At 38.2% G+C, this 25,866-nt stretch overlaps 1 protein-coding gene across 3 annotated transcripts in view; it reads left to right on the top strand.

Moving 5' to 3' along the window:
* Positions 1-25,866, top strand: part of CDK19 (cyclin dependent kinase 19) — a 137,566-nt gene that overhangs the window by 89,397 nt on the left and 22,303 nt on the right. For all 3 annotated transcript variants that reach the window (XM_080342397.1, XM_080342396.1, XM_080342398.1), the window contains 2 exons: positions 8,866-8,923; positions 10,331-10,462. In XM_080342397.1, the coding sequence (XP_080198523.1) occupies positions 8,866-8,923; positions 10,331-10,462 (190 nt within the window). The remainder of the gene's footprint in view (positions 1-8,865; positions 8,924-10,330; positions 10,463-25,866) is intronic.

The raw sequence follows: 25,866 nt of genomic DNA, 5'->3' as shown, positions 1-25,866 counted from the left end.
AAATAGGTGAAGAAAGTGGTAGTGTTTGTAATGTTTCACACATGCAAATATCTTCTCAATTTATTTGCCTTTGGGTTGTTAGTCAGAGTAAAGATCATGCTTGAAGAATATCTAATAGGAACTTGACAGCAGAAATGCACAGACTGGGCTCAGATGCTGTATTTTGGGGCATTCGAGGTGTCTCTTGAAGCCCCAACAGAGGGAAGACTTTGACTGTGCTTCTCTGGAGTAAAATATATTTCTCCATTTCCTAGTCGTAATACATTAAGAAGCAAAACATTCTTCCATATTATTTCTGAGTTGAGTTGTCTGTTCCCATGCACAATGGGCCTACACATCTGCACTGTCAGAAATGGGGCAGCAGAGGTTGCGTTTGTCTTGTCTCGTGCCCCGCTTGGTGTTCCCAGAGAGCCCAGACAAAGCCTGAAGAGAAGGCCCTAGATGATTGCTGAGGGGCTGCATGGGAACTTTGCTGGAGTGTGTACTGTAATGTGTTGAAAATCCCAGGCACAATATGAATTCAGTGTATTATTTAAACATTCACTTTGTGACATTTTAATTTTCATAGATAATTTATGATCATATTTTTCTTTTTGTTCCCATCTTCCACCTTCTTTGTCCTTCTCAAGGTTACATGTCACATTTTAAGTACAAATATGCCATTGCAGCACTAGCACCAGCAGAATGCTTTGGATAATGTTGCATAGCAACATAAAATTTAATTGATGTCTAATATTTTGGCATTCTTCTAATGTGAGGATTTTTCATTCTTTTCTTTGTCACTTGTACTTTATTGTCATTGATTGGGGTGGAACCACAAGCACACTAGTACATTGTGGAGATTGTTATAATAGAAGCAATGCCCGACATCCAAATTTGTCTGGAATTTTCATTTTTGTCTTGCGGTAATTTAATGCTCTGTCAGCCATAAGAAACCTGAAAGAATGGTGTGTGGAAGGAAGATTGTTTCACTTCTGAACTTTTATGTAGCTCATAGTTATATTTTCCTCTTGTGCTTGCTCTTACTTCATATTCCCCTTGTGTCTGCAGTCTATTTTCCAATGATATAACTGTAACTATATTATCCATTGATTAACCAGGGAATAGAGTCCGTTGAATAGTCTTTTCCTGTTTCAACAATCATCAAACACCTTGAGTTTATAAAGTAAATATATTTTCTAGCAATTGCCTAAGAAACCATTGTTTCAAATTGTTTTTGAAGCATAGTCTTCTTACAAGGAACATGTATATTTTGGCTATTTCAGGAGAGTGCCTGGAGTGAATTTAAAGAATTAATGTCAGTTGAGGTGTATGCCTCTCAAGAGAACATCCAGCCAGTGAAAAATGAAGCAAAACAGAGATATGAATGCTTTACCTGACTACTGATTTCATTATCATAAGGGTGGTTATATATGAGAGTAAGGGAAGGCATGGTAAAGTACATTTGTACTGAGTGTGTTCCAGAGTCTGGACTTCTAGGCTGGCTCTGTCATCTTAAATATGTGTTTCCAGTGTTAAAACTATAGCAGCTATGTAACTGTTCAGCCCAAGGTGCAATATCAGTACAGCAGGGTGATGGAGAGAGCTCTGCCTGTGTCAGCTTTACTGCCACTGCATTCGTCCACATGCAGCATTTTCAACATGGACTTTAACTGCCTAGTGGGAGGTTGTAGAGAAGATGAAGGAAGAGGCACAGACACACATTTCCCCAAGAGGCATTTCGATTAGGTGATGGGAAACAATTTTTCGTCATGAGATAGGTTAGATAGGGTAAGGGGGTTGCCCACTAGCAAGGCTCAGGAACCTCCATGCTTGGAGAATTGCAGCTGCCTTGGATATGATGCTCAGGGACCTGATGCAGCTTCAGTCAGTTCTATCTTGGAAGGTGGCACCGGTTTGAGCGGGGTGACCTCCCTGTTTGCAGCACCAGAGGTCCCGTCCAGCCCAACGCATTGTATGTTTTTGATTGATTCTCCGAGAGCGTCCAGGGTCATGGACTGGTTTGAATCAGTCCATAATGAAGCCAGCGTGGTCACATCTTTGCTGTTGTTGTAGGCTTAATCTTATTTCAGGGACTTTTTTTTTTTTTTTTAAATATGTGCAGATCTATGGTATGTGCAGATCTATGGTATGGTATATGCAGTTCTATGCACTGTAGGTATAGTTTTAGTATTTCTGCTTGCTTTTGCTCTCTGTGCATAGAGGAGTTTTATAAGAATATATAAGCATGAAAAGATTTCTTTGATAGCCAGCTTTGATAAGAAAAAGCTCCGTTTCCCCTCTCAACACATAACATATACAGGCAAGGAATCTGTTTAACCGAAATATTTATCTAAGGCATTCCAAATAAATATTTCAGATGTTTTCTGTACAGTTTTTTCTTGCTTCTAGCTACTTACCATTGGTTCCAGAGCTTGAGGTGCATTCTGCACTTCTGGTTGCTATTAGAATTGCTGATGTCTAGAATTAGTGATTATTTTGACCATATCAGTTCAACAGTTAACGTAAGTCCCTAAGATAATCTGACACCATGGTTTATGATGGAATATCCCATTTCCATCTCTCAGAATTATGCAAAAGATTTTTTCCTCTCAAACAGTGGCACCCACTGCCAGTGTCTTTATCAGTTCTGTATATGTTTCATTTTTAAATTATTTTTATAAGAAAGAAGAGTGGAGAGAAAAAGAACTGTTACCATGTGTATATTATTATATTAATGTTTATATGCATTAAATATAGTTTCCTATGTGCTATGAATACATTTTAAAGTGCTTTTGTTGTCGATGATATTCGTCTGATGATAGCGAATCAAGTACTTTTTTGAATTTAAAGATAATCTAGTGACAGCTGTAAAATTTTACGTCTGCTTTTGTTTGTATTTTCATTTTTTATTGCAAAATCTTGTGGATTGATTGATTCTGGTTGTTTTGGTTTTGTTTTTTTAATTTAACTATAAAAGCCTTTAGTGTTATTCTCTGATTCCTGTGTTGCCATACATTTACTTAATGTGTCTGCCTCTTTTTTTCCTCCTTTCTAGATTTAAACAAGTTTTTATTTCATTTGAATTATGTACTATTTCAAAGCATTTTGCATTCCTTGTGATTTTACTGCCTTTTCAGATGTGCCGTAGTAATCAGCTTTATTTTTGGATTTGATAATATCTGTAGAAACATTATTGATTTGAATCAAACAATAAATGTACTGATGAGATTTGTTAATGGTATCGCTTTGCAAGGTCAATCATTTTAACAGAGCAGAGAAAGAGTGGAAGAAAATGGTATGGTTTTACAAATCTAGGCAAACAATAACATTAAATGGGTGGGTTTTTTGTAAAGGTAAGGGTAACAGCTGAAACAAACCAAGCTGAAAGTGAGGCTGCGTAGACAGAGCAGTAGCTCTAATATAAGTTCACAGTATGTAATGCTTGTAAAAAGAAGCAGAAGTGAAGATATATTAGTCTATATGGTATACGTTTGTCTGGTGCTTCAGTATCAGGAAAATGTTGACCAAATGGCTTTCTAAAAAAGGAGAAGGAAATGATGATTAAAAAAATTTCTGTATGGTTTTCAGTATGTGGAAGTAATGAGGATGGAAGTGATAATGATTTGGAGGTTTGCAGTGCATGGTAAAATCTTTTTGGAACCATTTCTTTTTAAAATCCTGCATTAAATAGATTGATCGTTATCAAAAGCGTTAGGGCCGGTATGCCAGCGTATTGATCTGAACACAATGTCTGCGTTTGAACAGCATTGACCCAAGGCAGGGAAGTGCCCACATTTCCTTGTGGATGAGAAGAGCAAAAGCTTTGTTTCCAAATTTCTGTGAACAATGTGCAGCTCCTTCTTAATCTTGCAAGAAAGGGCTCAGTGCCCGCGGAGTGGAGCACTCTCATCTCATTTAGGACCCGTGTCATTGGTAGAGCAGTGTGCCAAAAACTGAGACAACATCACCACTGCTCTTGTTTTCAGCTTGTATATTGCAAGCACGTCTACGTATCAACACTGTGCTGTTTACAATTGCTGTTTTAAATAACAGAGACTTGAAAAGATCTCATCACAAGCCAGTTTCTTTAATTGCGGGGAGAGCTTTTATCTAAAAGACTTGCGATATATTTCACAATGGAAACCTCTTAATTTCAGATTATTCTTTGTTCAGTGATACATTCCAAAAGGGAAACACATTTGTTGGGATATAAACAATAAAGAATGGTGTATGGAAAGTGGTATGTCCCTATGGACATTTTCTCGTAAGAATGTAATTCTGCACCAAATCTCTGAAGAATTGTGTCACTGCTGTACTTGAGGAGATAACAACAATAACCATTAAAACTGAAGTATTGCCATCTATTGTTAGGCTGTTGTTCCTGTTTTGACCTGTTATGCTCTTTCAAAAGCATAGATGGTTTCTTTTCCTTCAGCCTTTATTCTAATCTACTGTCTAAATATTTAAATAGGAATATATTGATTAAGATAGCATGGATATCCATATGAGTCCCATTCGTGATACTTCTATTATTTATTAAAATATACTTGTTAGCCAAACATTTTCATTTCTCTCCCACCATGATTTGTTAATTGCTTTATTCCCACTCTCCCACTGATGTAGAAAAGTAAATACCTTATCCATGCTTATTACTTGGAAAGAGAACCTCTTCAGTCATTGCCATCTGCATCTCCTTTTGCAGATAATTCAGGTTTTTGCTTCAGTTGTTTGTTGCTATTGACCTTCTTATTTTTTGCAAATATTCTTTAGACAGTCAAACCTCAACTGCATTTCTCAGCAGGGATTTCTCTGTTCATTTTTGTAGCTGATCTTAAATGTGAGACTCCTAACTCTTTCTGTTTCTGTTGTTTCTATAGCAACTGGATAGGTGGAGATGCAGCAGCATCGCTTTGCTTCCCAGCTGGTGTTTTGTGTTCTCAGCAAGGGGAGGTTCAAGGAAAATAGAGAGGTTATTTATTGGGATGTAACTGGCTCAGAAGTGTAGTCCTACTCAGAAGTGTAGTTGAGTTACCTCACCTTTACTAAGGAGTTAGTTAATTATTTTAAGCAGGGCTTCTCAAACTTTCTTGACTAAAATTCTGTCCTCAGAAAGAGACATGATTTACTTGAAGTGTGTGTCACGTTTTGGTCTCTTAGCTGCTTGGGCCTTCATGTTTTCTTCCACCTAAAACTCCATTTTATTCATCACATAGACAGCAGAAAGATTTGTTTCAGGATCCAGACTGGTGCTTATAACTTGCATCTAGCCTGAACATACATGAAGTATGAGGCTTTTCAGTGTCTCTGATTCCCACTTTTTAATCTGATTTTTGCAGCTGTCCAGAAACTATACTATACTAGAATGCAATTTTAGAGTAGACTATTAAGTGACTATCTCAGAGTAAAATGTTTTGATACTTAAAATCCCACGTATCTAGAGATTAGACCAACATGTTCTCCCTTCTCCAAAAAGCAGTTGTTGTTTGCATTCCCTTTAGCAGTCCTCTGACTTACCTCATGTTGGAAATGTTCATTACCTACTTTCCTGAGGATCTCTAATACCAAATTAATCCCTCTGAAATAACCCAAAGTCTTTCTTCCATACCTGAGCACCCGAAGTTCTGCTACTCTGCCTTGGTGCCGCTTGTATGGCCAAGGCCCTGAGGAGCCACCCCTGCTGACACAAGCACAAAACACATTACCTATGTTTTAAGCTCCTCTGAAGCTTTTACTTTTTATTAAATAAAAATGTATGGGCAGCAGAGCTGGATATCATTTGTCTCATCTCAGAAAGATGGATCCTCTCCAGTTAGTGTTACTTTTGACTGGTGCAGCGTACATACAGTAGAAAATGCTTTCCTAACCAGAACAGCTCTGATTAGGAAGCGGAACTGGGAAAGTTCTCGTCTTTTTAGTAGCTGATAACCAAGCAGTAATTTGCTTGTGTGGGAAATAAGAAGCAAGTTCGGGTGTGTTCTCCTTCTGATGTAAGGAACGTGTTCGAATGAAGACTTCCCACCTCTTGGGAAGCTGCCACCATCGAGCTGTCACTGAGGCAATGGTCTGCAGGTTGGTGGGGATCCTGCAGGCATCAGGTTGCCATCCATGAAATACCTGTTGTCTCCACAGTAGTGGTGGTGCCTCAGGAGAGGCACTTGCTCTTTTGAAATAACATTAAGCTTTCAGTTGTTTCACACTTTACTCTTTCTTTGTTTTTACTCTCTCTTCCTGCCATGACTCTGTCAGATAGAGAGATTCACAAGAGCTAATGGATATGTCATTTAGTAGGTTTATAAATTAGCGTGTTTCTCTGCTGATTGCCTGTGCAGGGTTCTGATCCTCAGTGGATTAAATATTAGTACAGATTTAAGTTTTGTGTGGAACAACATCTCTTCAAAACATTCTGGCTTAAAAATACATAAATGGATGAGTTCCTTGCTTCCATAGCTTTCAACCTAGGGTATCCCCTCTATGTATAAGGTCACTATGTTGCTTAGGGGTTTGGGGCGTCTTTCTGAGGCTGAGGGAGCTGGGACTGTTCAGCCTCAAGAAGAGAAGGCTTGGGTAGGGGGCATCTTACCAACGTGTGTACATACCTGGTAAGTGGGAATAAAGGAAGCTGAGCCAGAGTTCTCAGTGCTATCCAGTGACAGGACGAGAGAAAATGGGCATAAATTAAATGTACAAAGAAACCTTTTCTTTTATTATGAGGGTGGACAAACACTGGGGTTTCACAGAGAGGCTGTGGAGTCTCCGTCCCTGGTATATTTAAAATCCAACTGCACTCAGGCCTGAGCAACCTGGTGTAGTTGACTTGATCTCCAGAGGTCTTTTATGACTTGAACTATTCTGTGCAGGGTGTGGCTTATGTCAGAGAATAACATAGTACTTTTTTTCTGTGAAGAAATTGTTGTGTGAAGAATCTTGTAATATACATACAAAATATGAATCTTATAAGATGTTTTGTGTGGGCAGCATAGCATAGCATAGCTGCCCATACAAAACAAAAAAACCCCTAGAAATCAGTGCAATAATTACATTTTATCAGCTCTGTTCACTTAACAAATAAATGCGTTTTATAATGCCTAAAATCTAATCCTGAATGTAAAGGTCTATTGAAGTTGTTTTGATTCATACTCAACTCTCAATCGAGGTTGCTAGGCAGGAGTTCAGACAAGAATTTTGACAAGAAGACTGGAATTTTGCTGTCTCGGTTGGGACAATTTTAGCTATGTGATTTCTAATGGGTAAAATGTAGTGTGAACTTGCATGCTTCCCTTGCTGCCTGGTTTCTGAATAGGCAGAATGGGATTGTTCTCTTTTTCCAGAATATTCAATTCAAGTAATACATAAATGTGAAACCAGAGTTTGGCCTGTTGCTTTGGAATGTTGATTTCATTATCATTAAATATTAGCTAAGAGCAAGCATGATATTTATCTGTCCTAGTTTTGCTGGTGAGTGTTTACTCAAGATCAATTAAAACAGCTATTACTTTCTCCAATAATGGAATGCATATTCCCCTCTTTGCAAGGTGCCAAAAATACGTTGGGGAATGGGAAGTCAGAGATGGTGATCAGATTAAAAAAGGATGAGTACAAGAGGCAAGAGCACCTGGAGCAGGGTTGGAAAGAGGCTGTGGCTGGAGCCAGGGAGGAGGCGATGGCTGGAGCTGGGGGGGAAGTGGGAAGGGAGAACAGCTGCCTGGGGAGCAGGAGGAAGAAGAGGTGAAGTAGTGCTGTTTGGTGTTTGTGGTGGTGGGGTTTTTTGGTGGTGTTTGTTGGTTTTCCCCCCAAAAAAGCTAAGGATTTGCAATTTTGAGCCAAATTTAGTAACATTAGTTTAGAGTGTCTTATTTCCAGGTAAACAGTGGCAAGCGTGAAGAACTGAGAAATTAAGTGAGACTGTGATGTTGGCTTTCTAGATGTCTCTTTCAGATTCTTGAACAATTCCTGCTCGAGCAGACCTCTTCCGGCATTAGGGATTTTAAACATAATGAATGTTTGGATGAACCTTCCAAAAATTCTGCTTTGGAACTTTGTTATGCATCTCTTCATTCAAATGACTTAATGTTTTCAATCTTGTTTACTTTTTCACAGCTGTTAACACAATGGGGGAAAACCTCCCAAGGAATGGCTATTGATGTCTGAGGGAACCTAGATCCTAATTGCAGAACAATTGCTGTGATGTCATGTGCAGATTTTATATGGTGTTCACAAGCAGCTGGTTGCAAACAACTGCAGATTGTATAAAATGCCTATAAAGGTTTTGTTCTACTTGTAAAGCTGTTGTCTACACTGTCAAAAGCTTGTGGACGTAGCTGTCTGTGGATAGGCCTGTTTTAAGTGAAATCTCAGCATGAGATGTGCTTTGTGGAAAAAATTGCTTTTGCCAATGTGATTTTTTTCATTCATACACTAAAAACAAGCATAGCACTAAAAATGTAGTTATATATGATGGTAACAAAAGCAACTCTCATCTATGCATTTGCATACCAAGATTTGGCATCATTTTCAATAAGTTAGCGAAAGTAGTTCTTGCCAGGTTATTGATGTGTGGCATAAATGGTAGCCTGGTGTAAAAAGTTCCTGTAGAAGAAAATCTCGCTAATGAACATGATCATTCCAGTAAAAATGAAAATGAAAATTTGATTTAAAATCGCATTTCTTACTGTGAAATGTCAAAGTACTATTTTTCTAACTGTGATATTGGGAACTAGGGATAAAAACTAAATGTCAGCAAAGCATAAAGATATGATAATTTTAGATTTCCAAGGGTATTTATAGAAATGTTTCAATTATAAAATAAATGTACAAATTTTTATTATTCATTCAGATAATCATCAAGGGCTGGTCGGCTAAATATTCTGCTTTTTGTTTTTCCAGAAACCAGCAAACATTCTGGTAATGGGTGAGGGTCCTGAAAGAGGAAGAGTCAAAATAGGTAAACATTTTGAGAAATTTCCATTTCACAGCTAAGGAATTACTTAAAAAGCCGGATTTCAGTGTAAGATAGAAACAAATCTTCATTGTTGTAGAAGTATATGAATGCACAACATTTAGTTCAATTTTTAAATCTCATTCGCTGAGTTTACAAGTTTAAGAGATTTAAAGCATATTATTAGACATTTCTAAATCTTGCCAAGGACATTTGGTGAGATAAAAGCATCTGCAGGAAACGAGAAAGTAATAAGCACATAAAACTATGGCTGTGGCCAAGGTTCTTCTGACTTCTACTATGATTAGTTAGTATAACATTGTTACTTATAAGTTGTATTTGTTCTTAATTATTTTTATATAAATAACATAAATGCACATGTTTGTAGGTGTCCAAAAGTTTGTTATGCAAAAGGCTTTTTGACGTCAAGGTGGGAAACACATGATAACTCTGATGGTCTTTATCCAAAATACCTGTGCAGATCAGGAGCATTAGTCATGTTTTTTATAATAAAGCATGTGGCAATCATCAAGAAAGAAGTAATTTCTTGGAACATCTTTTCTGTTCATCAACTTTTGTTGCATTTTAAAATGTTCCACTAGTCTTTTTTTCTATTCATATGCTTGTATTAGTATGGGTAGCTGCAAGAAAATGATACTGCACATTTCGTAACTTTGGAACCAGAGAGGTTTAGGTGACGTAATGTAAAAGATAAGCTACAGACTTGGGTTAAGATATGTAGTTTTGAATATATATCCAAATTTTGTACCTTCCTGTCTGGCATTTCTTAATGTTACTTACGGGGTTGTTCCTAGAGAGAATTTTTGAGTTATATAAAATAAATGCTTACATTTGAAATACATCTCTGTAATAGTGTACACTCACTGATTTAGTTAATTCTCAGTTTAAACTTCTTCCAGATTCTGGAGTTCATTCCTCCAAATCAAGGAGCAGTCATACCTTGAAAAATAGTGTAAACCAACCTACACTGCAGTCATTTTGGGTAAACATATAGCAGTTGCAAGGGCTCACATTTTTGTAAATATGTATAAAAATAAGAGAAAATGTACTTCAGAGACCTGCTCCTATGGACTCTACTTAACCAGGTTTCTGTTACAGTTCTATTTAAATAAACATTCATCTGTATTATGTGAAGTTTTACAATACCATGATGAAGACACTTAAAGGTCAAACATCATCCTTCATAGTCTTATAAATGAAGTGAATGGAATTTAGCCTTGGATAAATTTGGCTCAGTATTGTTATGAGAAAGTTGTTGCTTTCTTGAAAACCTTGATTTGTAAGTTTTAATGTTTTTGAACTTCTGCTGTGATCGCTTTTTCGCAATACTGTTAAATTCTCATGTATTTATGTTACAATTTTGAAGTTTTTGTTTGTTTTCCCTTCCCCCAGCTGATATGGGTTTTGCAAGATTATTCAACTCACCTTTGAAGCCATTGGCAGACTTGGATCCAGTTGTGGTGACATTCTGGTACAGAGCTCCAGAGCTGTTACTTGGAGCCAGACATTACACAAAGGCCATAGGTAAGTTGTGTGTAAGAAAGAGGTTTACCTTTAAGTTTTGTAAAGGATAGTAACCTTATAGTAGATATGATGGTCAACTGACCAGCTCATTTTTTTCCTGAAGTAGCCACAGATGGAGTATGATCCAATCCATAAAAGTTTAACCCAGATTGAAAGTTTCTGAGAACTGTGCTTTTATTTTTCAATATGAGATAAGGTTAATGCTAGACATTTTATATGTGTTGTTTTGTTTTTAAAATAAAAATACTCTTCGCATTGGTTTATATGGTTTTCTGATGAGGGCTCAGAAATCTTGTAATCTTGTAAACCTTCAGAAGGGAAAGAGCGATGGCTGTTAAAGTGGCATTCTTCTGAGGTGCTTCATGTCCGGATGCTTCTATGAAGTGTGTGGCTTGATCAGGAGAAGGGAGGTCTCTATCAATCACTCCTGATGACTTGTGAAGCTCCATGTTCAGGAAATGCTGGTGGCCAGGCCCTTGTCTTCCTACCCCCTTAGTGAGTTCCATAAGCACAGTCAGAATCAAAACACTGCGATGCACAGGAGATGTCCTGTCTACGTGAGTAGGTTATACGTTGAAGAGAACTGCAAAGGAAACTCTGTCCCTCTGTTAATGGGGTTAAATTATTCCTGTGTCTACAGAGGGGGCTTTCTTGGCAGTTGCAGGCGCTTTTCTGTTACAGAAGTTTTCAGAGATGCTGCATGGGCCTTTGTTCAGAGAGCTGTGAAACAATTTTTTGCTAACATATCAGTTGAATGTTCAGTTGGCTTGACCAACACTTTTAATTAAGTCTCAGAAACCGACTTTTTCATATCACTCCTGTTTATCAAACTATCATATACAGTAAAAGGTTTAAAAAATGAATGAACTGTCACCTGACTTCTTTGATGCGGATTTGGCACTTCAGATTTCTCTATTGCTCTCCTGTCCCATTTGGAATCTTCTAATGCAGGAGAACCTGAGTTGGGCAGAATGCAGCTTTGTTTGTTGATCTTGCCTTGAATGTGTGGGAACTATTAGAAAGGGCAAAAAGGCTTCTGCATAGCTTTAGTGAGGATAAGTGTGTTCAGTCTTGAAGGCAACTAACGTGTTTCTATCCTTGGACAAAGTTTGTCAGCATCAAAAAGCCAAAAAGTTGCGATTTATATGCTGGAATTCCCTTTCCCCTGCTGAAATGAAAAAACATAACTCTTCAGATGGTCATGTCTACATTAGCAAGTAGTGTGACACTGTAGCAGTGCATCCGTAAAGCAAAATGGTACTGAGTACCTAGCATCCACATTGTATGTGTTTTAAAGAATGGGGAGTACTTCGGGCTTCCTCTGGCCTGGTCCAGTAGACTACTGCTCATTAGTGGCCGGTACACAGCTTTTGGTTTCGTTTCATCCCAAAGGAATTTACGTTGTGTATTCTGAGTGAACTCTGCAGCGCAAGCTCAAGTGTCATAGGTGTGGACAGTCAGGTCCATTTCTAAAGCAAACTCCTGGGCCAAGTAAAATACTAATTGCAGGTAGATTAAATCAGGTTGAAAGGAACCTTAACAGGTCTCTTGTCCATCCTCCTGTTCAAAGCAGAATGTGCTCTGAATTCAGGTGGGGCTGCTGAGGGATCTGTCCAGCCAGGTCTTGAAAACCATTTAAAACAATGATTCCACACCCTCTCTGAATGGCCTCTTCCACTGCTAAGTCATCTCCATAGTGAATATTTTTTTCCTTATACTTAGTCAGAACTTCTTGTTTATGTCTGTAATTTCTCATTCTCTTGCCGTATACCAGGGTAAAGAGCCTGGCTTCATCATCTCTGTCACCTCTATAGGTAGTAGGGAGGCTTCTCATAGGTTCCTCTTCAATCTGAACAAGCCCGTGTCCTTCAGCCTCCTCTCCCAGAGCAGGTTCTCCAGCCTCTGTCCATCCTGGTGGCTCTCCACTGGACTTGCTCCACGTTATCAAAGTCTGTCTTGTATTCAGGTCTTCAGAGTGTCCCAAATATGGTCCAACAAGGGCTGAGTAAAGGGGAGTAATCACTTCTCTCAATCTACTGGCTATGCTCCTATTGATACAGCAAATACATCCTATTGGTGCTGTTAGTCTTTATCATTACCAGGGTATGCTGCTGGCTCATGTTTTGCCTGATGTCCACTGGAACCCCCACATCTTTTTCTGCGGAGATGTTATCCAGCCAGTCAGTCCAGCCTGAAACATTGCAGGTGGTTAGTCTATCACAGATGCTGGACTTTATATTAGTCCTCATTAAATTTCGTGAGTTTCCTGTGGTCCATTCCTCTTTCTGCCTGTCTAGTTTGTTCTGAATGGCAGCTCTGTACTTGAGCATATCAACCGTTTCCACAGTTTTCTCTCATCCACAACTTGGTGAGAGGATGTTCCAGATCCTCCTCCTTGGCATTGGTAAAGATGCTAAGTTGGATAGGTCTCATAGGCCTCTGTGGTACTTCACTTGTAATCAACTTCCAGGTTAGTGTGTAAACCGGTAACCACCATCCTCAGACCCTGATGATCCAGCCAGCTTTTTTCTGAAGCCCAGGGCCTGTGTTCTGCTACTTGCTTTTACTACTCCACTGTTTCATGGTTGTTACAGCCAAGACTGCCATTGATGATCGTATCCCCAACCAGTTCTTCCTTCTTCCTGAGTAGCAGATCTGAGAGAAGACACGTGTAGTATCTCTGTGAAAAAATTTACCCCAGCATCCTCCAGAAATCTTTGCAAGGTCTCTGAGGTGACCCTGTTTATTCTCTATGATGCTACAGAGTCTGTTCACTTCCTCCCACAGCTCCTTTTGCTGGTGATCGAGTGTTCCAACCAGAGCATACAGTGCCTGCTGTGAGGCCAGTGTCACCCTGCTGTCTGAGTCCTGGGTGGCAGCACCCTCCCTCTGGAGCTCTGGGTCAGTTGAGGCTTCTCACTTTGCAGGGTATCTTCTCCAGGGGTTGCTGGGGATGAAGCATTGTAGTGTGCCCCTGGGGTTGTGGCACAATCCCATGTTGTCTGCAGCAGACTCTTAGGGCTTGCTTTGCATCTGCCACCATGCAAACTGGGCTGCTAACTTCCGAAGTCTCTGTTCGCTGCAGCCTGTAGTGGGTGAAAACAGTGACTGGAAGTGTTCAAAGATACCAACAGAATTGCCTTGAATGCTTGTAAATTAATGAAATGCCAAATTAGGTGCTTAAACTGCCCCGACTGTTGATTTTGTGAGACACCAATGTGAGTGGAGGAGATTACTGAGTGACCTGCATGTGTAGCACTGGGAAGTTACCTTAACTGATAGTTATCTGTGTTTGATAGATAGATAGCATATTGTTTGCAGATTAGGGTGCATGATACGTACCGTTATCTCGGGATATCTGTTTGAAGAATGAACTAGTATAATGCCATTGTTTTCTTTAATTAAGTCATAAATTACTTGGTTCTTGCCCTGAGGGATATGTACTACGCACTAAAACACAGACAAGGAGTCCCTATGAAACTTTAAGGAATGATGCTACTTGGGAGAGATCTGTTTTTTCTAGTAGTTTATTATTTCTGGGACTTTTATTTCTTTGTATCAGACTCACCTCAGTGAATCCCCAGGAGGGGTGCAAATTGGTCCTGTAGTACCTGGTGTGCAGTGTGGGTGCTGAGGACACCCAAAACAGTTTGGGCAGGAAAGTAAAAAGTACAGAAATGCAAACAAGGAAAGTTGCAAGGTGGGATTTGTAGGCTGGCTGAAGGACTAGAGGAGCATGTGACTGAATAGAAAAGAATAAAGGTACGTGTAGGTGATCTGTGTGCAGCTTTAAGGCAAAAGGAAGAAGCGGGTAACAAAATGACAATGGTGATGTTCTTGAAGTTTGAGTCCAGACTTGTGTTTTGCTTCTAGCATTATGTGCACGTAAAAAAATTGTTATGAGCTAAGTGTGACAGTGAGAGTTTAATGTGAATGCTAATGTTTTTTGCAAAGGATGTTAAGGCTTAAAGCTCTCTGTTCAATCTCTGTGCAAGACATATAATTTTAACATCTCTTAATATTACATTATTCTCAGGAGCCCTATGTATTGCTTTTAGTAATAACTCATAAATTATAAAAGATTCTCATTTAACTACTCCTCACTTGGAAATAATTGAGAAGAAAGGTGATTAGATAGAGCAATTTATGAAAAAGGAAATGACAGGCTATTTCAAATAGCTGCTTATTTTCCATAGCTATTTTCTTATATCTTTTATATAATATATAATTTTGTATAATTAGTAAATACCAATAAAAGGCTAAAAGCAACATCATGCCAGCTTTAGTCTATTTTCTTCCAATTGTGGCATTGTGAGAAATATTTTTGTTTGAATTTACAAGGAATGCATTGTCATCAGTTCTCTACTGCAACATGCTGAACATTGTCCAACAGTTGCTACATAATTTGGATGTTTGCTTAGGTTTTTAGTGGGTTAGTCTTGATTTTATTTTAAATTTATCTTCTATATACTGTATCTAATACTCTCTTTGTTATCTTAGCTTCACATATAATTATTAGCAGTGTATTCATAATATCCTGGACACTGTCTGCTATAGTGTCCAATTTGTTTTTGTTCTTGTAGCAAAAAATCCTTGAGGCAGGCTTGCTTGCATGTAAATAATTCTCATACATGATCAAAGAATGAAATTAGAATTTGACTTTTGTCTGTGTTTTCTGAATCTGATCTTAGTTGCATCTTGTGGGTTTGACTTTAGGGAAAAATTGAACTAAATACAAACTATTTAGAAAGAATTAAATGCATTATACAAAACAACAGATTGCATTATTGTAGAGGTAGTTTTTCAGTGACATTTTTCCATTTATTTAATTTGTACCTTCATACTAGTGTAATATTCTACTTCTCATTTATTTGCTTGCCAAACAAGTAGTTGTTCGTCATGTGTATAACATCATCTTTTAAGGAGATACAGGAGTCAGGAAAATACTGTTGCTGAAAAACAGAAATAGTTTTTGCTTTCTGCATGTTAAAAGGATCATAAAAAGCCCATGTTAATTTTTCATGGGGAATAATATTTAGTTTCCTGAACTGTGTATATTTATAATCTAAACCCTATTTGTTAATAAAGTTTTCTCTTTGTTAATAAAGCTTCCTCCCTGGTACTGTAGTTACAGGCAACTAACTTACCAGATGAATACAAACTGGGAATATGGTGTTGTAGAAGCCAAAGGTCACTGTGTTACCACAATATAAATCTGTACTAAATTCATTGCAGCCTGTGGAAGTTGGTTTGCATTTCCACCACCATAATTTAAAAGCAGAATCTGTTCCTCTGTGTTCATCAGATACTCTAGGAAAGAGGTAAAACATGCAAATGAAAGTAACTTGAGCAAGCTTCAGGTGAAACCAAGTAATGGGGGAAAATGAAAAATCTTTATGATCATGGAAATGTTAGTGAAATTACTGAACTTTTAGAAAGTCTGCAGCACAACAGAAAATGATTTCTTTTTTACTCAAAATACTAAGGAAACAAGGTTGAAGAAAGTGACAAGGTACAATGCTGCTTTCATTGATTGGCAAAGGCTTCTGCACTATAATTTTAAGGAAAGTAAAGGAAATGGTTGTGGCAAAATGAAGGGAAAGGTAAGCTGGCTTCCAGCTTGAAAGGAGGCATGAATCAGATTTTTTTTTTTTCACTCTCAGAGCATTAAAATAGAATGTTTTAGTAAGTAAAGTAGTAAGAACTCATTTTCATTACAGGTTTTTAAGTAAGCATGTGGCAGTCTACTGTGATTCATTCTGGGACATCTTGTAGCATAACATCAAGGAAATAGCATAATTATGACTTGGTTTTTATCAAGTTGCAGCTTGTATAGTTAGCAGTGCTATCAAACAAGAACATGTTATCTTACCTCTCTTTAGCACTTACCTTAATTAAATAGTATATTTGCTAAATGGCATCAGATGACTTAGAGTATTTTCGGTGGTTTGGGTTTTGTTGGCAAGAGTTCTTCAGAATGATCATTCAGCCACTCCTCAAGCAAGGATAAAACACTGTCCTGCTCCAAAAAGGGATGGGATTATTTATTGTGAAAAAGAAAGTCTGGGAACCTGAGAAATCTCTATTGCGTGGTTATCTTTCCTCACTTGTCTAGATCATAAGTCGTCAGGAATGTCATAAATGGCCATGTGACAACTGCATTCACGAGCCCGAAAAAGATTTAGGTATCGAGAAACTGTAATTTAAAGCTTGGGCAGTACACTGTCACCTCATCCTATTTCCAGAATAACATATGGTTATGGAAGCTGGAAATGTGTGAAAGGTATAAGCAAATATCAAAATGCCTTTAAAAGCAAACATCATGGGAAAATATTAGCCGTATCAAAGGGAATTAATTTATATAACAAATGCTGGGATCCCTCAGAGTTTTAACAACTCCATACGACTTTATGTGAGGGGAGGGAGAAGAGGGGTGTATTATGTAGGATTTAGGATGGCAATATGTGCATATGTGTTCCATATTGCCTATGCAGTGAGTCCCACACGTTCTGAGTGCATCAGATGTCCTTACTGTGTGCGCACAGATTGTTGGCACGCTGGCCAGGCTGTGGGGCCTCTGGAAATCTTGGAACGGTGCCTAAAGCTCTTCTGATCTCTTACTCTGGGAGAGTTGGGAGGAAGGAGGCAAAACAAGACCTATTTGGAAAATCTGGTAAACCAAACATTACAAATGGGGCCAACCAGAAGACTGGAAAGTCCTTAGGAAAAATGCACAGGGGAGGTTCCCCACCTGTAGTCTGTGGAGCCATGGGGTTAGCTTTGAAACATCACGAGAGATAGTTAAGAAAAGTAAATCTAGAGTCAGTCAGCTTCTGTTTGCTGCATAGGGATCCACATTCCTGTTTGTTAGAGATTTTGATTTGAGGAGGAGGAGTTGTGGAAAAACAAGAGAAGTAGAGAAGTTTGGAAAATGTTCATTTATTCGCTCTGAAAAGAAAAACTCAGACTACGCCAAGAACGGAGCCTTGTTCATGCCCTGGGCAATGTAATATGACATGGGAAGTAATTGGATTCAGATGATACTTTGTGGTAAACTTATTTTGGCATGTGGTAAACTTTCTTCGTTTTGATTATCACAGCCGTTCTCATGCTTTTTCTGAGAGGCAAAATATTTTAATACCAAAGATTAATTGTTGCTGTCTTATCTAGTTATTGCAGGTGCTGGATGATTTATTGCTGTTCTTTCCTCTTGCTTGACAGTGATCTTTAAAATACTATGCATGTTTCTTCTTTAAAAAAAAAAATTGCTGCACGCCACAATCTTATCACTGCAGTCACATAAGAAATGTAAAATTATATAGAGGATTATTAGGTCACTTAAATAGAACATTTTAAAGTTACATTTTAATTAGTATTTTGGGAAACTTGAGAGTGCTGACAGCAACTCAGTTGTCACAGGATTGTTATATTAATATACACATTCTAGACATTACAAAAGAAAATGAAAACAAACCCACTGAATCTTCAATAATAACTAGAATCTGCTAATTGTCCTGATTTAGATTGCTCTGTAAATTAACCTGTAAACTTTCACTCATGGTCACACAATACTTTCTCATATGTTCATGATTCTTTCCTCTTGCAAAACATATGACAAGTAGAACCTTTTGCCTTTTTATTCAGTATTTTGGCAGATTTGCTATTGTGTGATGATTACTATGACTTAACTGTATATGGTTTATTTTAGAGCAGGAAAAATAACATAAAAATACTTAGTTGGTGGAATATCTTCTTTAGTAAGAGCTTTGTCGTTAAAAACCACCTTGAAGAAGAGCTGCTTTCAAAACATCTGTCTGTGCTTAGCTCTCTGTACATCGAAAATCATTAGTGATTTGTGGGCCAAACCCCCCGTTTCATGTCTTTTTCCTTCAAATTATTTTTCCCTTACAGTTCTGTATTCTTCCCGAGTGTTAACAAATATAGGGCCACTTATATGGATTAGCTTTTCCTTCCATGGTGTCTCACTTTACCAGGCAGATGAGCTTTGCAGCAACAGAGTTGTTTCTCTAAGCTCCCTGGGCAACCTACACTGAACTTAGTTTTTAAAAAAAGAAAAGAAATATTTAGGCAAGTAAGGCAGGAGTTCTTCTCGCAATGTCTTACGTAACCCAGAGCAAATAATGGATCCTAATGTGGAAATGGAACATAAATGATGACACAAAAAAGCAAGACTCAGCATTTGGAGAAGGTCAGGAGATGTATTTTTACTTCATACTCAATTCCATTCTGTACATGTTAGTTGGGATATATTGTGATTCTTCAGGATATACTGCAAATATATTGTTCCTTTTATATATGAGCGTGTGAGTAATTTGGTGCAGAGTTGAACTTGCATCTCCAAGGTGTTTAATTTGGTTTTATTTTTTAAGGCTTCCTTTACAAAGCAGTGGACTAAAGGCTGGTTTCATTTTCTTAAATGAAACACGAGGTTGACATTTCAAGATCCAAAAGGTTGTCGGTTGTAAAACCTTGGTTCCATAAACACTTTACCCTACCTAACTAGTGGAGTAACAAAGGCTTTTAATACGCTCTATTTACTACCCTATCTGAAAAGTTCACTTACAAAAGTTGATTTTGGCTAAAAACCAAGTACTTGCTGTCATAACAAGATGCATACTTCTGATGCAGAGGAATTTTTTTTAGCTAATCCATCAGTTTGATCTTGAGGTACAATTATTTCAGCAATATCAACTGAAACTTTCATCACTACAGCACTGATTGAGCAGAATGACTTGTTCTCAGGACAGGTAGGATTGCTTCACAAATAGGCTTCTCGGCAATAGCTGTGACTGACAACAGGATTAAGTTTCACAGCAGTTTATTCTGTTGCCCATCCGATAGATTCGCTTGTAATTATGTAGGAGTTCTTCTCTGTGCCTTATTAGAAATAGCTGTTAGGATGAACCCCTTAGTAAGAGAAATGTTAAGATATTGTAAAGTACTCTGTTTAGAAGGACAAATAAGTCTCTGTGCCAAGACTCAAAGCTTATTTGTGTGCATTCCTCTGTTGACTGAAATATGGTAGACATCGAAAGCTTTAATAACGCCCAGAAAAGACCGTCTTGCCTTATGGATTGGAACAGGCCAGGGGAGTGCTCTTCACACATGGTCCTTCTTATGACTCAGTCTTCCAGATAGCAGGCCTTTTGCTCACCTTGTATTAGCTCTGAAGGTGTTGATGTGTTGGACCTAGTAAAAAGTTGTAATAGTTAATGACACAAGCTGAGTGAGAGCACACAACAGGTTATAAACTCACTGTCCGTCTTCATTTAGCTTGCAGTTAACCTCCAAAGAGCTCCACTGTGAACAGAAAAGTTGGTTTGTTAAAATATTCTGCATTTAATTCGGAGAAAAAAAAAGGTATATTTCCCTCTCAAAGAATATATACTGCTCTCTTCTCATTCACTACAGTTCAGAAGAGCACAAAAAATGGCAATGATTTGCTAATATGGTATGCTGTCTGTACAATATAGATTATATTATGTTAGACACTTACCTGCAGTGGTGGAATAAGATGGAAAAAAATGGAGAAGGAGGGGGGATGTTACTGCTAAAGCACCATAGTTAGGAACCTGGTATTCCTGGCTTTCCAGTCCTATGATCAGATGATACTATCAGTCTTTTTTTTTCATATGATAAATTGTAAATGCAAAGCTGTGTATGTTTCTGAAAAGGTTTGTAAATACTGTTTTACCAAACAGCGACATATCTTGCCTGTTCTTAATTATTCTGTCATTACTGGAGGAAACGGTAACAGTTTGTGTGTTAGACCTGCCTAATACTTTGCAGTAGAAAAGAGGCCCGTGACCTTTGCAATGAGAAGTTTTCATAATTACTTTACATGCTGCAGTTGTTTGATATTTGGTAGGGGGAAGTAGCCCTGAGGCTACAAAGCTGCCTTTTGTGTTAGCTGTTACATTCCTTGTGCTTTCGATGAATTGTCACTGAAAGAACATTTTACTTTTTACTTTTGTTTCTGTGAAGAGCTTTGGCAGCCCGCCAGAGTACCTCATGGACCCTCTGAGGTATAAGCACTGCTGTTGCTGGAACAAAACTAACAGTACGTTCTTTACTACATCTTGGAGATACTGGAGTTGGCAGAAAAATAATAGCCCCTCTGACGCACCTGAAGTCTTAGGATTAGGAAGAAAATGAGGCTGTAACACACTGTCCTTGCCAGAACACAGTGCTTGTCCCAGTGACCTAATTCCCTGCCCTGAAGCAACATCACCTGAGGCTGGAGCCCACCCCAGTTTCTGGGAAGAGGAAACCATCATTCTGTTCTGCATTCACGCAACCATCACTTTATACCGTCTCTCAAGGATGTTAACCTGCTCTGCTGCTAGCTAATGTAGTTAATCTGTGGTTTATACAGTAGTAGTCGTGGAGACGCAAGTGAAGAGTTGAAAGAATTGCTAATCAAAATGCGGTATATAGGATTTGAGGGATCTAGGGGGGTAAGCATTTGGGAAGATAAGTACTGAAAATCCTTACAAAAGCAGTGTAATGTTGGTAAAAGTTTAGCTCTTGTGCTCTGTAGTACAATTGTTGTTAAGATTGCATCTTCCTCTCTTTGAGGATGCCTGTCTTCTTCAGTATGTAAGCTGCAAAAGGAAAATACAAGGTTGCATATGGAACCATAAACCTGGAATTTCCACATTTTTGATTGTGAAGTTCTGTACATTAAAGATTTAAGTTCTTTAACAGGATTTCTTTGTTTGCAATCATGTTTTTGCTGCGTGAGAGGATTACTATCCCTGGTCCTACTGCCACTTCCTGTATTAAATCTATTGTACCTGTGTTGTCAACTTACCACAGTAATTTAAGTGTAATGTTGCAAGCTAGATCATGTGTCTAATGCACAGCAGAAGCCTGAAGTCATATGATCCAGGATCTTCATTTAATGCTGATATACTGAGGAAGAGAAATTCAAGTGGGAAGATGAATATTTCAACAACATAAAATAACTCTGTTTAGAGAGGATGCAGTAGTCCTGGCCCACTAAAGCCCTGTAGAAAATTACAGTTGATTTCAGTGAACTCAGAATATCGTCAAGATGCTTGAAAATGTTTAATTTCAATTAATTGAAATTAATTAAATTCTAAGTACAGACATGAAAGGGGAGGGCAACTTAGTTTAAAAGACTAGGATGGAGGCACACGAGTAAAAAAAAAAGTGTGAGGATAATAGATTTCATGACTCATTTCAATGAATATGGTTTTGCCTTTAAAAGTTTTGTATTACCTTGACCCTATGTCATGGCACAGGGGATCACATACTCTTGAAATTAAACATTGGTCTTAGACATGTGTCTGGCTGTCCGTGAGCATCCTTCAGATTACCAGGAGGTATTTTTTGTTCTGTCTGCAGAACATTCATTTTTGTGGCTTTGCAGTATAAATGTCTGTTCTTCAGTCAAGTTTACTGATCTTTGTTAAAGATCAGTAAACATTGCCTAACTTACCAATGAGTGATAGCAAATTTCTGACCCTTAGCCCACTGACACCGTTTTTTGCTTCCCCATGAAAAGCCTGTCACATGTAAATATTTGACCCCATTCTCAGTTCTTCATAGAAACTGAGAAATTTAAAAGGCTAGTAACTACTCTTTCCTTGACTTTCTGCTTTCTTGACTGAAGTTTAAATGAAACATACCAAAATTGAGACCTTGCCATACAAAAGAGAAGACCTTCCCTGTGTGTGTGATAGCAACAGGTATATTCTGTTTATGTTATCAGACCAAAGAAATGAGAAATTCCCCTCTAGAGGTAAATTGTTCTTTTAAATTTAACTTTTAGGTATTTAAAACCAGTGTGAAAATTAATAAACTCTTTTTCTATAGTATCTCCATGTCCCTAGGTGACCGTGTATAAGAATCCCAGATAAATTTAGAAACTGCTGCTGTGCTCAGCATAAGAGGTGCAAGATTTTCGTTAGACCAATTGTGCCTATTTTTTTCGAATAAATATCATTTTTGCCTGCACAGCCCCCATTCAGGTTTCCAGTCTGTTGAGGTATTTGTTGTCCTTGGCTTGATTTGAAAGTTTGGGTGAATCTTGTAGCTCTTTCAGATGACCTGTCTGGGGCCTTGTTTGGGCGAAGGCCTCACTAACTGGCTTTTGGTTACCCTGGTAGTTGCGTTAGCCCTTGGTGGACATAGAGAAGCTGTATTTTGGTGTCCCTCCACTGTTCACTTCCTTTACCAGCATTCAGACATGTCCTAAAGTCTAGACTTTATGTTCAAAACAAAAAAAACCCAGATTGTTTGACGTACAGATGCTACTAAACCAAACCTCACTAATGATGAATTCCTCAGATCGATTGCAGCTAAATAGATGTTTTGCAATTCTTGACTTACTTTCTTTAACGGAATTTCATTAAAGAATTGTGTGAGACTAAGAGCTTGTTTATGTATTTCTTTTCTTGAATGTAGTTAAGAAACACAAAGTGTTTAATCTTGGACTCTATGAAACATTTTAGTTAATATGCATGGGAAAAGATGTTTCATTTTGAGAATCAAGGCTATTGCTCAATAAATTGTCTTATTGTCTTAAGTGCTCATAACATTCTTAAAGAGTGTTTCCAAAATATTGGAACAAATACAGAAATGAGATTATTGTGCCATAGAAAGGAAAGAATACATGAGCATTTATGTGCTTAATCAGCCCTATCATTGAAACAGCTATGTCAGCAGCCTTTTGTACTTGCTCCTTGGCTACAGTGCTGAAGTAGAGCAGGGCATGGAGGATTTTCTCAGCTTTAGTAGCTGACCTATAAAGCTATTAGAGTCACAGGTTTTAAAACTGGGACATGGGCAGCCTTACAACTATTCTAATAATCTGTACACCCAGGCATATATATGGAAAGTCTGTTTAACAACCACAAGTAAACATCTTTAAAGGGCTATTTTTTATTTTTATAAAGTTGCGTAGTACTTAAGAAATATTGTCACAGTGGAAGGATATTTCACTGGTGAATAGATTTTGATGGAACCTGAGGAAACTGTCTTTGAGATCAAAGTAAAACAAACCCCAAAAAAGGGCAGTAAAACCCACTGGTCGTTCCTGAAACCTAATGATAGTTGAAGAGGCCGTAGGAAACAGAACTATCCTTACAGGAATGGTTGTGTTACTCTGTTGAATTTATTAGGCTTTTCCCAGGATATAACAAGTTAAAGTGGATACTGTCTATAGTTTTGCTTTGGCTCAGGAACAATGAGACAACTCACCTTCTTGATCATTAGTAGCCGAGCGAGCAGAGAACCAATTATTGGATAATTTTTGCCACTTAGTTTTGGTGGTTGCTTTTAAAAAGAAATTGTATTTGTAATGAAATTGTTATACAACATTATGAGAAGTTCCTCTTGTGCTAGAGGCAGGTGATGTGCACTAGACTAATCATGTACTATACTGGAACAATACTGCATGTGTTTTAAGATTTGCCCCTGTAAATGCCCATTTCAGAGGGGTAGTACTTATTATTTGGATGAGATGTAATAATCATTAATCTCTTTTAGGGACCACAAACTGAAAACATATGAAATGGCACTGGGTAGGGAAATGAATAATTTTTGACACATTTTTCCGTAGTTAGAGCTATATTTGGTTGACTAATATGAACAATGCAGGAAACAAATACCTATTAGGAGGGCTTGTATTGATGAAGCTTTTAAACTTGCCAGAATTTAACAAGGCATTCTGGCTAGAAAACATGCCACATGTGGTAAATAATTACTGTAAATTATGAATATTATTAAAAAAAAAAGGATTAGCGAAACTTGCCAGCAAATCATTAACTGTAAGAATGGTTTCAATATGTGCCAAGGATGTGTTTGAGATCAGGTTACATGAAAGTTAGATTCGCAGAGAGAAAACCCTGACCTCCTTGAGCTGCCTACGGAAATGAAAGCTTCAGGTTTTCTGTAGTAAGTATTTTGGATTACTTTATATTAGTTCTTTGAAGCTGAAGAGTATCTGGCAAGAAACCTAAAGGGTTGAACTCCAGCACTATGAACTAGTGGATAATACAGTGACTCAGCAGAGTCCAGTCTCTTCAGTTAATGCCATTCCATAGAAAATGCAACACCGGCTTGGGGGTGACCTGTGTTTATTCAGATGTAGCTTCCAGTTGGTAGAATGTCTGTATTTCTGAATTCTCCAAGGGTTTAAAATGTGCTCTCTGTCGGGGCATGGGAATGTGTTGCCACAGTGGTCCTGCTCTTGCACAGTTCAGCTTATGAAGGAGGACCAGAATTTTGAAGTTTGCTGTGTTGTCACATCAGGGAGATTTCCCAGTTCAGCTTTGCTTTAAAAGGAAAAGGTCAGTCTGGATACAGCAGTAGTGAATAGAAGCTGAATGAGCAATGGCCCAGCCTCTCCCTCGGAATTTGATGGATGGTGAGCACTGCAGAAAGCCATGAAAACCAGGAGGGCTACAAGCCCTTTGGCCTCTAGAAAAAACATCTCCAAAATGGTTTGCTATCTAGTATGAAAAAGAGTGAGTAGATATTGTTAAAGGAAGATGCCATTCTTCAAATAGTGATTGCTATGCTGGAGTAGATAATTTATGCCTACTACCCAGGCAGGAATTTTGATTAATATGCTGCATTAGCTGCTTGAACAGATAAAATCTCAAGAGCTAAAGATCTTGTTTTCATGCAGATAAGGCTAATAAGAAAATGAAAGGAAGATGAAACCTTGAGAAAGTGATGTAATGCACAGAGCAAGTTATACCCTGTCGAAACTGTGAAATATGAATGAAATGTTATCAGACTTTCCTGTAAGGGGAGCAGAGAGAAAAGCGTATAAATTGAGACACCCGCAGCTCCACACCTGTAACACGGTCGAAACGGAACTGACCTCTTTTGGTCAAGAGAGTGTGATGGCTCTTTTTTCCTTCCCTACATAAACCAATGAGGAGAGCCACGCTTTTGTCTTTATTCAGCAGAGCACATCTCCTAGGCAGCCTGGGCCAACCACCCCACTGACAACAGGTGGGCTTCTGAGTCTCACATTAGTTGCATGCAGGTAACAAATCAGAGGCTTTTCTTGGTGTTCTCTTTAGTCTGAATTCAAAAAAACCACCAAACTCCAATAAGGTAATTTTTAATCTCTTAGACCATGTAACTGTAGTTACGTTTTAGGAGTAGTTACATTTATACCGTCCTAAAAGTACGTTCGGCCCTTTGAAAGGCAACCGCAAGGCTGATGTGGCCCCTGGTGAAAATGAGTTTGACACTCCTGTCTTAAACCTATAAAATAGGGGGAAATTGTTTTCTGTATTTATGATATTAAATTTGATAAAATCCAGACGGTTTCCCAGTGTCATCTAGTTTAATCTCAGCTACTAAGCAAGTCTTCACACTCTTGTATTCAGCAGTCTACG

Source organism: Nesoenas mayeri, assembly GCF_963082525.1.
Source record: "Nesoenas mayeri genome assembly, chromosome: 3".
NCBI classification, from domain to species: Eukaryota; Metazoa; Chordata; class Aves; order Columbiformes; family Columbidae; genus Nesoenas; species Nesoenas mayeri.
The sequence above is the reverse complement of the archived record's forward strand: the minus strand, read 5'-3'. Positions and strand labels throughout refer to the sequence as shown.